Source organism: Schistocerca serialis, chromosome 2, assembly GCF_023864345.2.
Source record: "Schistocerca serialis cubense isolate TAMUIC-IGC-003099 chromosome 2, iqSchSeri2.2, whole genome shotgun sequence".
Classification (NCBI taxonomy): Eukaryota; Metazoa; Arthropoda; class Insecta; order Orthoptera; family Acrididae; genus Schistocerca; species Schistocerca serialis.
The window spans coordinates 277,416,986-277,430,448 of NC_064639.1; the positions used below are offsets into that span (position 1 = coordinate 277,416,986).

The 13,463-nt window shown below is 46.5% G+C and overlaps 1 protein-coding gene across 1 annotated transcript; it reads left to right on the plus strand.

Moving 5' to 3' along the window:
* The first annotated feature begins 5,212 nt into the window (after positions 1-5,212).
* On the plus strand, positions 5,213-10,417 carry LOC126457039 (neural Wiskott-Aldrich syndrome protein-like). Its single transcript, XM_050093027.1, has 2 exons — positions 5,213-6,166; positions 9,375-10,417. Exons 1-2 carry the CDS (start codon positions 5,848-5,850, stop codon positions 9,953-9,955), a joined length of 900 nt encoding a protein of 299 aa, XP_049948984.1. The 5' UTR covers positions 5,213-5,847; the 3' UTR covers positions 9,956-10,417.
* The last annotated feature ends 3,046 nt before the right edge of the window (positions 10,418-13,463 follow it).

A 13,463-nucleotide genomic window follows, 5' to 3' on the forward strand; every position in this document is an offset into this window, starting at 1 on the left:
GTTACATGGGGATGCCACCACTCTTTCGAGTCAGTGGTAACACAGACTCGATCTTCATGTGTGTTTTGTCTTTACGCCACACCTATTACTGTGTCTTTGTTGAGGAAGAGCTACTGGCTGCACATAGACAGTGTTCTGGGCACGCCTTACAGCTTCGCACCATTTGTTTGTTTTCGTGGTATTTGTCACTGGCGTTATGGGCACACAGTTGCAGTGTTGCACCTATTTTCAGTGCGGCTTTGTTTGTTCCTATCGTTGGCGTGTTAGGTACGCCACAGCGCGTTGCACCATAGTCTTACGGTTCGGAGGCGGATATACAAAGGCGGCAACTGTGCCCGCCCATGCATCTGCTGCTGGGCGTAACCTTTCTGGAGTATGGCGAGTTTCTCGTACGATGGTACGTCACGTCTCCGAACGTGTGCGGTCGTCGGGATCTATCGTATGAGCGGCGTAATGCAAAAGGTATGGAATTCCTCAACAAGTCCGGTAATTGGTGTCTTGGCGAAAGATCTAGCACACAAGAGAAGTGCAAAAGTATGATATTTATAAGAACTTATTTCCAGATAAGCAGTGACCGATCATCGTATAGGCCATACCAGAGACAGCAACATCCGTCGAGTTGTCTCAGCGGGGCATGCCAGGTCGTATGTATTGCAAACGGGTGTAGCCGATAAGTTACATATAGTATTTTTATTAATTTCCATTACTAATGCAATTGCAGCTAATTTTATCTCATCCTATATGTGTTCATTGTGTATGTGTGCAGCCGCCATGTCTTTAGCAGTTTCAGGGTCCATCGAGGCCTCTGGGATCAGAGACGGCGAGGGACGTGCAGTGGCGCCTGTAGATAGCGTTGCTAGCAAATTTAAATTGTCATCCGTAGTTGTGAGCATGCTCCAGTGATGAGTAGGCTATAGTTGGGATTACGTATGGTAGTTGAGGGTTATGGGTAGCGGACTTCAGCTTTTCTTTATTTTAATGAATCAATAATGACACACACACAAACATTAATACTAACAATGGACCCATAGGTGAAGTCACTATTCTTTATATGTAATACTGTGTTAATTATTGTCATCAGAGTATACGTCCTTTTACATTGAATTAGTGTAGTAGTTTTATTCAAGTAAATATTCATTTCTATTAATTTTTTTACTGAGTGTACAAAGTACTATCAGAGACAATTGTATGAAATTCTTAATGCTGTATTTTTAAAAAGTTTTGGAGAGGCACACTTTATAAAAGGATTTAAGAACTGTGCAGGTAATGGGAAGGACAAGTGACTGCTGGACGAGAATTGACACTACAAGGTCCCAAGTGGCAGGGAGAAGCCTGAGGGAGGCAGCTGTCAGTCACGACATATCCCCCCTCTACCCGAGGGCTCATAGGCGCCAGCCACTTACGCTCTCAGCGCAGTGAAAGTAAGGCGGCGGCTCACATGGCGGACAACTCTGGGTCAGCTGAGGGCGGACATAACCATCGGAATCCCACCAGGACAGGCGAACCCGTTAGCGACTGGCCGAGAACTGCATGGCGCCGCTCAGTGGTGACGCATAAATGGGGATTCCACTGCAGAAGAGGTGGCGGACGATGAGGGTATGCTCTAACAATGGCGGCACGAAACACTTATGACGGACGCCGTTTACAGTTCCAGCACGAGTTCGCATAACTCACTGTAATAGGCCGGAATGCATGCATAAATCATTTCTGTGCTGGGTATTGCTGGACTGCAGTTTGTCGTGATTATCTGTGGAGATAATCTCCTACAGAGAGCAGTTCCGAGCAATCGGCCACGTTTATCGATCAACCTCCATCAGACGACTCCATGAGTGTTGCACTTACTCTCAGAGTAGTATCCTGTACTGCAGTTTTTTGGTCTAGATAAGATCAAGTGTTACTGTCTTCGGACAGCCAATTACCTGTCCATGGATGTGTCTCAAATCTTGCAGTCCTCAATGGCATGTGTTTGCTATCATACCGCACAGTACTGCAAGTCAACAATAGGCTGTCCTACAACCCTAAGAGCTTAGTGTCGACTGACAACGCCTATAAAAAGAGGGTAGGATGACTGGAGATACTTCCGGATGCCGCCCCTGGTTCCACACCACTAGTCGCACTCCTCCCAACAGGCGCCCCTTTCCCCACACCAGGAACCACCACCCCTCTCCACAGACGAGTGTCTGTGGAATGTCCATGTGTTGAGTGTTTCGTTGTGTGATGTTAGCGTGTGATGGATGTTATGTTCAATTTTTTTCGCTCAGACAACTGAGTGAACATAGTAAAATTCGTGCCCCTAATGAAAACTTTTTTTGCCTCCCAAACTTCATTTGAGTGACTAGAAACTGGAAATACAATGTCAACTATGTGTATATTGTTTAGTTTTATAGCTTCTAGTTTCCTTTTTTTAGATAAATGTTCGTGTTCAAGATATCCTGCTTCCCTATCACCAGGTCATTTTGGAACAAGGTCTTCTTTGTGATGCACACTATGTTACATAATCTTTGTTCACACAGGTATACTTTCAAAATTTTTGTTTCTTTTGTCTACATTATATCTCTCTATCTCACTTATGTTGTTGCCAGTCAATTGCCACTATGCTTACAAATTTTTTGTGTGTATGCCAATAGTTACAAAATGTTATACACAATACAACACGAGAGTATTTTTGTTTGTGTATGTGAGCAGGATATCTGCGGTTGCTATTCTGGTTAATGATGAATGGACCATCAGTCAATCAAAAAAATGGTTCAAATGGCTCTGAGCACTATGGGACTCAACATCTTAGGTCATAAGTCCCCTAGAACTTAGAACTACTTAAACCTAACTAACCTAAGGACATCACACACACCCACGCCCGAGGCAGGATTCGAACCTGCGACCGTAGCAGTCCCGCGATTCCTGACTACAGCGCCAGAACCGCTAGACCGCCGCGGTCGGCATCAGTCAATCAATCACTGTGAAAATTCAGGGAAACGGCGTGAGTGTGGTTAATTGTTTCAACCACAAAGCATAGAAATATTGTTTGTCTTCTTGGCTTCATGCAGAAGTATGTGTGTGTTTGAGTTGAGCGCTAACAGCTAATTCGTAAATGTTACCTTAATGAGAAACTTGCAGATCCTATAGGTCAACATTTTATTGCAGCTTCGAACTTGGCCCTCTGGCATGTGTTCAACATTTGTATGACTGTGTGAGTATTCCATGAATTACAGTGGGCTCCCTGAGGCTGAATCTGTGTTGGGCGTGACTTAGTCGTCAAGGTGAGTAAGATGTTGGCAAAGTCATAAGAAAAATTCTACCTTTCATTTTATTATCAATTTCAAATTTAATCTGCCAATTTGTTGTGACATTTTGGAAACTGTTTAGACTCCTTGAGTCATCGACACACTACCTCTGTCAAGTGAGTCAACCACTATCAAAGATAATCTAAAGTAACTGAGGGGAAATGAGAAGTTCCTTGCCCTCTTTTGCATGTCACCTCTCATTTTCATCAATTTTATTAAAGTTCCATGTCATTACTCTGTGGTAACAGACATAAGAAGGTCACTGTAATGAAAGTACTTGTATTGAGAGCTCAAAATACTTTTCGCTTGATTCCTATACATGTTGGATTACTTCACTGGGTGGCCTGTGCGAGGGGAGCATTGGAGTATTCGGCACACTGCGTTTCTGGTTGTGGGCTGCACTTTAGCGCCTGGCGGAATAACTGACGTTGGTCGAGTTTCGCCTATTTTATGCAGGGCGAAACGACCTACGAGATGTCTGAGTGTCGACGCAGTTTATGTGTTTACCGTTCCAGGGCATCCAGAACGAAGACTCTTGGCACCGACTGACTGCATTGTCCTCTTGATTCTCAGAATACTTGTGGACCGTGCCCTACTGTGTGCGACTGCCTCGCGGCAGATGGCCGGTGGTCTAGGCATGTTGTTTTCGTAGCTGGTCAAAAGGCAAGTTCAGTGCCCTCAGCTGAACTGCAGTGGAATGATTGGTCAACTTAAACTGAGGCTAGTTGACGTCAAAAAGCCCTGTTGGAAACTGGAGGGAACAGTCGCTATTGGCGCGAATGATGTTCTGAGACAGTGTGAGGGAATTTTGGAATCAGAACTGCATGCTGATTCGCGAATTTTTTGGATGGTAGGGAGTTGAGCAATGCTGGCTTCGCTCTTGCGTTGTGCGGGCGCACGTATTCGGTATCTGATCTTCGTCAGAGTCGGATGGTCTTGCGACATAGTCGCACCTTTTTCCGGCAGAACTTAGAATTCTCGGACAACCTTCGTGGCCAGGGGTTGAAAAAGAGTTGTTGCACACCAGAAGTTGGCATCTACATCAGAAAGCTGCCTACCGATGACCTGCTACAAATTTCAGGACTGGTAATGTATTTTGCGGCTCTGGCATTGTAGGACCTATCAATTTTATACTGAAGTCCTCAGTAGCACACGAGCTCGCCTTGCCACAAGTCCACCTTGCTTGTTTCTGCATGTGATCCCAAGTCAGCTCTCAATACTAATAGCGATGCTGCAATGTAGTCGAAAGAGTAGTATTTGATTGATTAGGACCTCTAGTCAATATCATCAAGCTATTGCATCACAGAGCATAGTAGCCCTTGTTCTCGAGCCAACTCTTATTCGCATAATAGTTCAGAATAACCTTTCCTTTAACCTATTGTTTGTGTCGATAATCATGTGCCTATGTTCTGATGTACAATAAATCTCATTGTAATATTTAAGCCACATATTATTTTGTAGATATATGCAGAATCCCATTTCCTGTTGGTTATTCTGATAAAGTTCTCTTTTCTTCTGTGTAGATTACAATTTTTATTAAAATATTGTGAGTGTGCACTCCTTATTTTACTAACTAGCAGGGTCCACCATCATTTCCCTTCATTGCCATTGTGCACATAGTTAACTAGGTGGTAGGTAAGGAGGGGGCTGAGTGCATGTCACGTTCTCATGACCGAGCGAGGTGGCGCAGTGGTTAGCACACTGAACTCGCATTCGGGAGGTCGACGGTTCAATCCCGCGTCCGGACATCCTAATTTAGGTTTTCCGTGATTTCCCTAAATCGTTCCAGGCAAATGCTGAGATGGTTGCATTGAAAGGGCAACTACCTTCTCCATCCTTCCCTAATCCGATGAGACCGATGACTTCGCAGTTTGGTCTCTTCCCCCAAACAACCCAACCCAGCAACGTTCTCTTGCAAATTTCGTCAGAATTAAAGAGGCACAAACTGTTCTCCACCGTGGCACCTCGCAAGGATACCCGGTTTTACTGGCTATGTGGTACCCGGTTGTGCCCCACGCCTCAGAAGTAATGTAACATTATGGTTTTGATTGCGAAATAGTAGTTAAAACATGTTGTATGTGTGGTGTCACCGCCAGACACCACACTTGCTAGGTGGTAGTTTAAATCGGTCGCGGTTCATTTAGTACATGTCGGACCCGCGTGTCGCCACTGTGTGATCGCAGACCTAGCGCCACCACAAGGCAGGTCTCGTGATACGAACAAGCACTCTCCCCAGTTGTACGGACGACCTAGCTAGCGACTAGATGTACGAAGCCTTTCTCTCTCATTAGCCGAGAGACAGAATAGCCTTCAGGTAAGTTAATGGCTACGAACTAGCAAGGCGCCATTAGCCTTACAGTGATTGTAATTAAAGTCTCCTGTGTATAGTCAAGAGCGATGTACCACAATGATTGATTAAAGATAAGTATTAATCCAGCTACGTACTTTTCTTCATAGCATTAATTACGTAGCCTGTTCCAGTACTTCACGCCTGTCTGCGTTAGTCTAGCGTGCATTTTCAGCCATCTCGATCTCCAAGGTGTTGGCCCAGCTGCCGACACATCACATGGCGACGAGTCTACAAAGGATCTTGTGTTTTACTTTGCCCTACTTTATTTGTGTCATAGCTTCGCCACATTCTCCAGATGTACTGTCCGAATTTTATCGCTTGCAGAATCAGCAGACGCAGGCGTTATTGGATGCCCTTGGACAGCTGGTCCAGGGTCAACGTGCCATTCAAACCGATGCGGCCGCCGCCGCTTCACCGCTACCGCAGCCACAACTCGCAGTTGCACCGCCTTTTAGGCACTACGACCCGAACCACGAGACTTGGCAGGAATGGTCCCGCCAGTTTGCCTTCCACCTCGCCGCCTACAGAATTCAAGGTAATGAGCGGCAGCCATTTTTGCTTTCTTGTGTCGGTGTGTCCACCTACCGTGTGATAGTGAAATTGTTTCCCCGACGCGACGTAGCAACTCTGTCCTACGAGGAAATTTTGTCTGCTTTAGATGCCTATTTCAAAGAAACAGTTAATGTGGTTGCAAAACGGTATACGTTTTTTCGTACAAAACGTACGGCCGGTCAAACTAATAGGGAGTGGGTAGCAACATTGCAAGGACTTACTAGGGAGTGTTCTTTTGACTGTGACTGTGGTCTTTCTTATTCAGATACAATGGTACGTGATGCAATTGCACAGAACGTTTCTGATGTTCGCATACGGGAGCAAATATTGAAACTAGTTAATCCCTCCCTTCAACAAGTGATAGACATATTGGATAGACAAGACACACTTGACTGTGCTCAGGAATCTTTTGAAACTTCGCCAGCAGTGTGTAACATTAACCGGCCCGCCGGGCGAGCTGCGCGGCCCGGTCAATTGCCCTCGCGCAAACAAACGCAGCTGCCGCCGCGCTATAAGCCACGTGTGCCGCGCCAGCCCACAACTGCCGTGAAATCATGCCCGCGGTGTGCTACTAGACATTCGCGTGAACATTGCCCGTCACGCCAAGCTATTTGCTTTTTCTGTAATAGGAAAGGACATGTTCAAAGTGTTTGCCAGAAAAAGCTCAGATCAGACAATCACAATCATTCCAGGCCCTTTGCTTCGCGCCGGAATCGAACCAAGGACACTCAGAATCGTGGGCCTTCGCCCATGGACATTCATGTAGTTACTTCCACTTCGTCCAGTGCCACTCTTTCTAACAGTGACTGTGTTCGTCCCTCAAAAACTGTGCATCGACGTCGCCGGAAATCACGTCAATTAGCAAGTGATTCTGTACCAGTGTCTATTCAAATGGCACAAAACAGTCGCTCTTGTCGTCAGCAGAACAATAAACTTTTTGTGGCCTTAGACTTTGAAGGCAAAGTGATACCATTCCAGCTCGATACCGGAGCTGCAGTTTCATTGCTCAATCACGACACGTACAAACAACTGGGCGCACCTCCGTTGCGTGCCGCAAATGTTCAGTTAAACAGTTATTCCGGACAGACAATTCCTGTGTTAGGACAGTGCACTCTTTTTGCAACATTTAAAGGACAAACAAAACTTGTGTCATTTTACGTTCTTCGTTCTTCTACTGCAGTGAACTTGTTTGGTTTAGATTTATTTCAATTGTTTAACATGTCTATTGTAAATCAGGTGCTATCAGTGAATCAAACTGTACCTACGGACAGTGTTTCTAGTGTATGTGCAGAATTTGCAGACAATTTTGCACCGGGCTTTGGTTGCGCTAAAAACTGTGAAGCACAATTGGAACTGAAGGTCAACGCGCAACCGAAATTTTTCAGAGCGCGCAATGTTCCTCACGCATTGCGTCAGGAGGTCGCAAGAACATTGAACAATGTAGCATCACAAGGTGTGAGTGAATGTGCGCAATGCCTCTTCTCTTTCAGCTCCGCTTCATCGCTTATGCCGTGCAGGTGTTCCGTTTCTCTGGACGACGGAATGCGAACGCGCCTTTCGCCAGTTGAAATCGGCGTTGCTTTCTAATACTTGCCTCACGCCTTTCGATCCCCAGAAACCCCTTTTGTTGATGGTAGATGCATCGGATTTCGGGATCGGTGCTGTGCTTGCGCACAAAGTTGGCTCCCATGATCGCCCTATTGCCTTTGCGTCAAAATTGCTCTCATCTGCGCAAAGAAATTATTCCCAGATAGAGAAAGAAGCTTTGGCTCTCGTGTTTGGTGTTACTAAGTTCCATGATTTCTTGTATGGTCGTCACTTTACCATCATCACAGACCACAAACCTTTGACATCGCTTTTTCATCCGAACAAGCCTGTACCTCCACGTACAGCGCAGAAATTCATTCGCTGGTCTATTTTCCTCTCGCAGTACCGCTACGATATCTTGTATCGGTCCACTGCTAAGCACGGAAACACTGATGCGTTGTCCCGTTTGCCTGTTGCTGAGGATAAAGCATTTGATTCTTCCGAACTTGCTTGCATGTTCATTGATTCGCAAACTGATGAAGTGGTCGAATCGTTTCCGATCGATTTTCGTCGTGTAGCTACAGCCACAGCTGCTGACCCTGTCCTTGCTACTGTTTTACGTTTTGTTGCTACGCAATGGCCTTTGTCAAAGTCTCGGGTCGAGGATCCGTTGGTTCGCAGATTTTTTGCTCACAGGGAGAGACTTTTTGTTCGACGTGGTGTTTTGTTGTTGCGTTCTGATAATGATCAGTCCCGAGTCGTGGTCCCACGTTCGTTACAGTCCTCTGTTTTACGGCTTCTTCACCAAGGACATTGGGGTATAGTGCGAACGAACCAACTTGCTCGTCAGCACTGTACTTGGTTCGGAATCGATGCTGCGATTACGAATATGTGCTCTTCTTGCATGGCGTGTGCCGAACAACAATCCGCACCGCCGCGGAAAGTCTTTGCATGGCCAAAAGCCACTTCCCCTTGGCAACGCTTGCACATTGATTTTGCTGGTTCATTCTGGAATGATCGATGGTTGGTTCTGGTCGACGCCTTCAGTAATTTTCCTTTTGTTGTCCGGATGTCTTCCACGACGTACTCCGCCGCCATCCACGCGTTGTCTGCTATCTTTTGCATTGAAGGTCTTCCGCAGACTATTGTTTCCGACAATGGCCCACAATTCATGTCCGCAGAATTTCAGTCATTCTGCCAGGCCAATGGTATTCAACATCTGACATCCGCGCCGTTTTCGCCTCAGTCAAACGGTGCCGCTGAACGATTGGTCCGGACTTTCAAGTCACAGATGTTGAAATTGAAAGAGTCGCATTCTCGGGAAGACGCATTGTTGCTCTTTTTGTCTTCGTATCGCTCTCAGCCCCGAGATGGCCGCTCGCCGGCTGAGTTGCTCCACGGTCGTCCTCATCGCACCTTGATGTCTTTGCTGCATCCGCCGCATCAGGTTCCTTTGCAGTGGCAGACTCCTGCTTTTGCTCCAGGCGACGTTGTATTTTATCGCAACTATCGAGGTTCACGGCGTTGGCTCGCAGGGCGCATTCTTCGCTGCCTTGGCCGCGCGATGTATTTGGTTTTGGGGGCCTCTGGTGAGGTGCGTCGGCATCTCAATCAGCTGCGCTTCTGTCGTCGCACGGGTTCTGCCGCTCCCCGTCTGCTTTCAGCGACGGTGCCGTCCGGTCAGCGCCCTGGGGACCCATCTACTGGCTCGCCTCATCCCCAGGTGTTACCGACGATGCCTTCCATTTTGCCCCATGGCGACGCGCCGCCGCAGCCGCCGCCGCCGCCGCCGCCGCCGTCGCCTGTTCTCCCGCCGGCGCCGCCCGCATTCGACGCTTCGCTGCAGCCGCCAAGCGCCTCCCAGGGTCCCGCGCCGCCGATCGCTTCACGTGACCAGCTGTCCTCCGCCATGGAACTCCCGCCCGCTCCGGACCACATGACGTCATCGCGCGTCGGCTACCCCGACGCAATGGAGGTCGACCCTTCGGCCGCTCCTGTTTCTTTACGGGCGCATACACCGCATGTTGACGTGCACCCTGGACTAGGTTTTCAGGCGTTTCCTAGCTCCCCTCGGACCGAATGGCTGGGTGCGGGTGGCACAGCCTCGCCTGTTGTTAGGCTCCCCACCTCATCGCATACGTCAACATGGGGTCCTCCCCTTGGCAGGCGGAAGCCTTATCTCACGACCGTTCGCCGATTTGCGGGGGAGGAATGTGGTGTCACCGCCAGACACCACACTTGCTAGGTGGTAGTTTAAATCGACCGCGGTCCATTTAGTACATGTCGGACCCGCGTGTCGCCACTGTGTGATCGCAGACCTAGCGCCACCACAAGGCAGGTCTCGTGATACGAACAAGCACTCTCCCCAGTTGTACGGACGACCTAGCTAGCGACTAGATGTACGAAGCCTTTCTCTCTCATTAGCCGAGAGACAGAATAGCCTTCAGGTAAGTTAATGGCTACGAACTAGCAAGGCGCCATTAGCCTTACAGTGATTGTAATTAAAGTCTCCTGTGTATAGTCAAGAGCGATGTACCACAATGATTGATTAAAGATAAGTATTAATCCAGCTACGTACTTTTCTTCATAGCATTAATTACGTAGCCTGTTCCAGTACTTCACGCCCGTCTGCGTTAGTCTAGCATGCATTTTCAGCCATCTCGATCTCCAAGGTGTTGGCCCAGCTGCCGACACATCAGTATGGAAAAAACACTTAGCTAAATGATTGTTGTTGTTACTGGTCATGATAATATAAATAAAAAAACATAAGAATAAAAAAGTAGGCCCATCATTCTCTTCCATAGGTGCACGATAGGTCCATACGGCCTATTTGGTTAAACAGGCATTACATAGGCTACCTAAATAATTGAAGTACGTATGTAATTGAAATAATACGTAATTGAAGTGTTATGTAATTGATTGCATTCATTTAACTGTTTAAATTAGGTTATAATTTCTTTCAAGCTTTTTAATATTATTTCTTGAACAAATAAGCGTAATGTTTCGACAAACTGTCATCTGTAGGCCTACAGGTTCTCGAAACATGTTCGAATTCTTAAAGAAACATTGAAAACCTGCTTGACTAAGGTAATTTGGCCTATCTAATCTAAACAGTATTCTTGTATTCCTCAACTGGTTTTTAAAAAATTTGTTTTGTTTGTCAATCAGCAATACCCAGGAATTATCAGAGGAAGACGCAGAGACAGAGCTGGAGATTGGAATTCATGACTGCAACAATTGAGGAGGTTTTAACCAAAAGAATGAGTTTCAAGAAAGCTGCTAGAACATTTGGTGTTCCACAGTCAACACTAAAGGATAGGGTAAAGAAAGCTTGTCTTCAACAGCTGTCTTTGGAGGAATCAGCGGCAAAAGCACTGGGCAGGTACAAAAGCGTTTTTTCCCAAGTACAAGAAAGAGATCTGGTTAACGACATACTTTTTGTTGAAGAAACTTTGTTTGGAGTCACCCTACATGACCTTCATAGACTTGCATTTGAGCTTGTGGAAAAAAATCAGATACCCAACACCTTTAACCAGTTGAGAAAAATGGCTCGAAAAGAGTGGATGTATAGTTTCCTGAAATGACATCCACAACTGTCTTTGAGGAATCCAGGAAAAACTTCCTTGGTTAGAGTGCAGGGATTCAGTCGGGTGGTTGTCAAATCTTTCTTTGATCTATTGGAATCAGTTCTTACTCAGCATAAAATGAAACCAACAGGGATGTACAATGTTGAGGAAACAGCTATTTTGACAGTGCCCAACAAACCGTCCACAGTTTTAGCCCTTAAGAGTAAATAACGAGTTGGCTCGATCTCTTCAGCTGAGTGTGGTGTTTTTATTCACAGCTGAGATATGCATGAGTGCATCTGGAAACTTCATGCCACCGATGATTGTCTTCCCCAGAAAAACTGAAAACCCCCTTCTGATGGACGATGTACCACTTGAAGCGTTCACAGCTTACGATGAGATTTGCTGGATAAGTAAAGATTTGTTTATGATATGGTTTCAGTGGTTTGTAGATTTTGAAAATCCTTCAAAAGAAAAACCTGTCCTCCTAATATTTGATGCCTACAGCTCTCATGCTAAAAGTATCGATTTAATTGAATTAGCAAGATAACATAACGGAATTCCTTTGTGCTTTCCCCCCACACAACCCACCGTCTTCAACCCCTCTGTGTTTCTTTCATGGCCCCTTCACCACATACTACGAGCAAGAGGTCAGACAGTGGCTGATGTCAAACACTAGTAGACTGGTAACTATTTGAGAAATAGGAAAACTATTCAAAGGTGCTTTTACACATGCATCTGTAATGCAAACCGCTCAGAAACGCTTTGAAAGGACTGGTATTCAGCCCTTTAACAGACATATCATCTGTTTGCGCCGGCCGACACCACTGGCCTGTGCCTCTTCAAGATGTGCCTCGCCAACTTCTGCAAACCTCTGTAGAAGCTGGCGAAACTGAGGTAGAAACGCCATGCAACAACACCCACCCACCTCCCCAGGAGTCGGAACTCCCGCACCCTTTAGAAGATAGAGGTGATACAGTGTTGAGGTCCCAGAGATCATCCCAGAGTGACCCAGAGTGCATCCCAGAGTGACCCAGAGAGCATCCCAGAGCGCCCAGAGAGCATCCCAGAGTGCCCAGAGAGCATCCCAGTGTGCCCCAGAGAGCTAAAACACCAAGAAGAATCGCTTCTCGGCTTTTGGCAAGATCAATGTGTACATTATTAAATATTGTAACTCATTCTCCTTCTGTATCTTCACAAACGCAATGGCATGGCTGTCTGTAACATGCTGTTGCTTCGTGAACAGTCAGAGTTGCAGTGGTTCAATGGTTCAAATGGCTCTGAGCACTATGGGACTCAACTGCTGAGGTCATTAGTCCCCTAGAACTTAGAACTAGTTAAACCTAACTAACCTAAGGACATGACAAATATCCATGCCCGAGGCAGGTTTCGAACCTGCGACCGTAGCGGTCTTGCGGTTCCAGACTGCAGCGCCTTTAACCGCACGGCCACTTTGGCCGGCGAGTTGCAGTGGTCCCAGTAGCTTGCTGCAAGCGGTAGTCGTTACTGATAAGAACGTAAGGCGGAAGTCGCTACTGATAAGAGCGCAGCCAGCCAATCAGCGGCCGACCGGAGGGCGTCGCCACACGGGAAACACCCTTTTACAGCGGATCGCGCTTAGTTTTAACTAAGCGCGATCCTCTGCGGCCTGGTGGCAGCGAGGTGAAGCTCGTTCGAGGTCACTCGCCTTGCGCAACAACATGGCGGTAACTCAAAGAACCTATACCTTCTCAATCCCTAGAAGCAGAAGGGATTCCATAAGAAGTACTCACTGAACTGCTCACGGTAGTAGAGGCTGATGGCGGCCAACTAGAAATTCCTCAGGAAAACCCAAAGGATATACAAGTTGCTGGACCTTCAGGAGTGTCATCGTTTCCATCCATCTCTCCTAAGCTGTTATTTCCTCCTGCAAAGGTAAATTTGGAGGCAAGAACCAACAGACCATTGAAAGCAATACGAAAAAAGGTAAAACAGCGATACTCCCTTCTTCACCACACAAAAATGAGTGGCAAGAAGAAGTAAAAAATAAACAAGAGCAAGAAGAAAAAAAAATTGAAAAGAACACTTTTCAAGCCTAGTAGGCCTACATCTATTAGTAGACCTAAAACAAAATTCCAGAGAGGTAGTTGTTCCAAAATGATAAAGTCTGTGGAGAAGCAATCAATCTCATCAACATGTAGCCTGGCA

Excerpts from the sequence above, each read along its gene's own strand:
- LOC126457039 (XM_050093027.1), top strand. The coding sequence starts at position 5,848 with ATGGCGACGAGTCTACAAAGGATCTTGTGTTTTACTTTGCCCTACTTT. Across the intron at positions 6,167-9,374 it reads CGCCGCCTACAGAATTCAAG|CGACGGTGCCGTCCGGTCAG; the intron begins GTAATGAGCGGC and ends GTCTGCTTTCAG.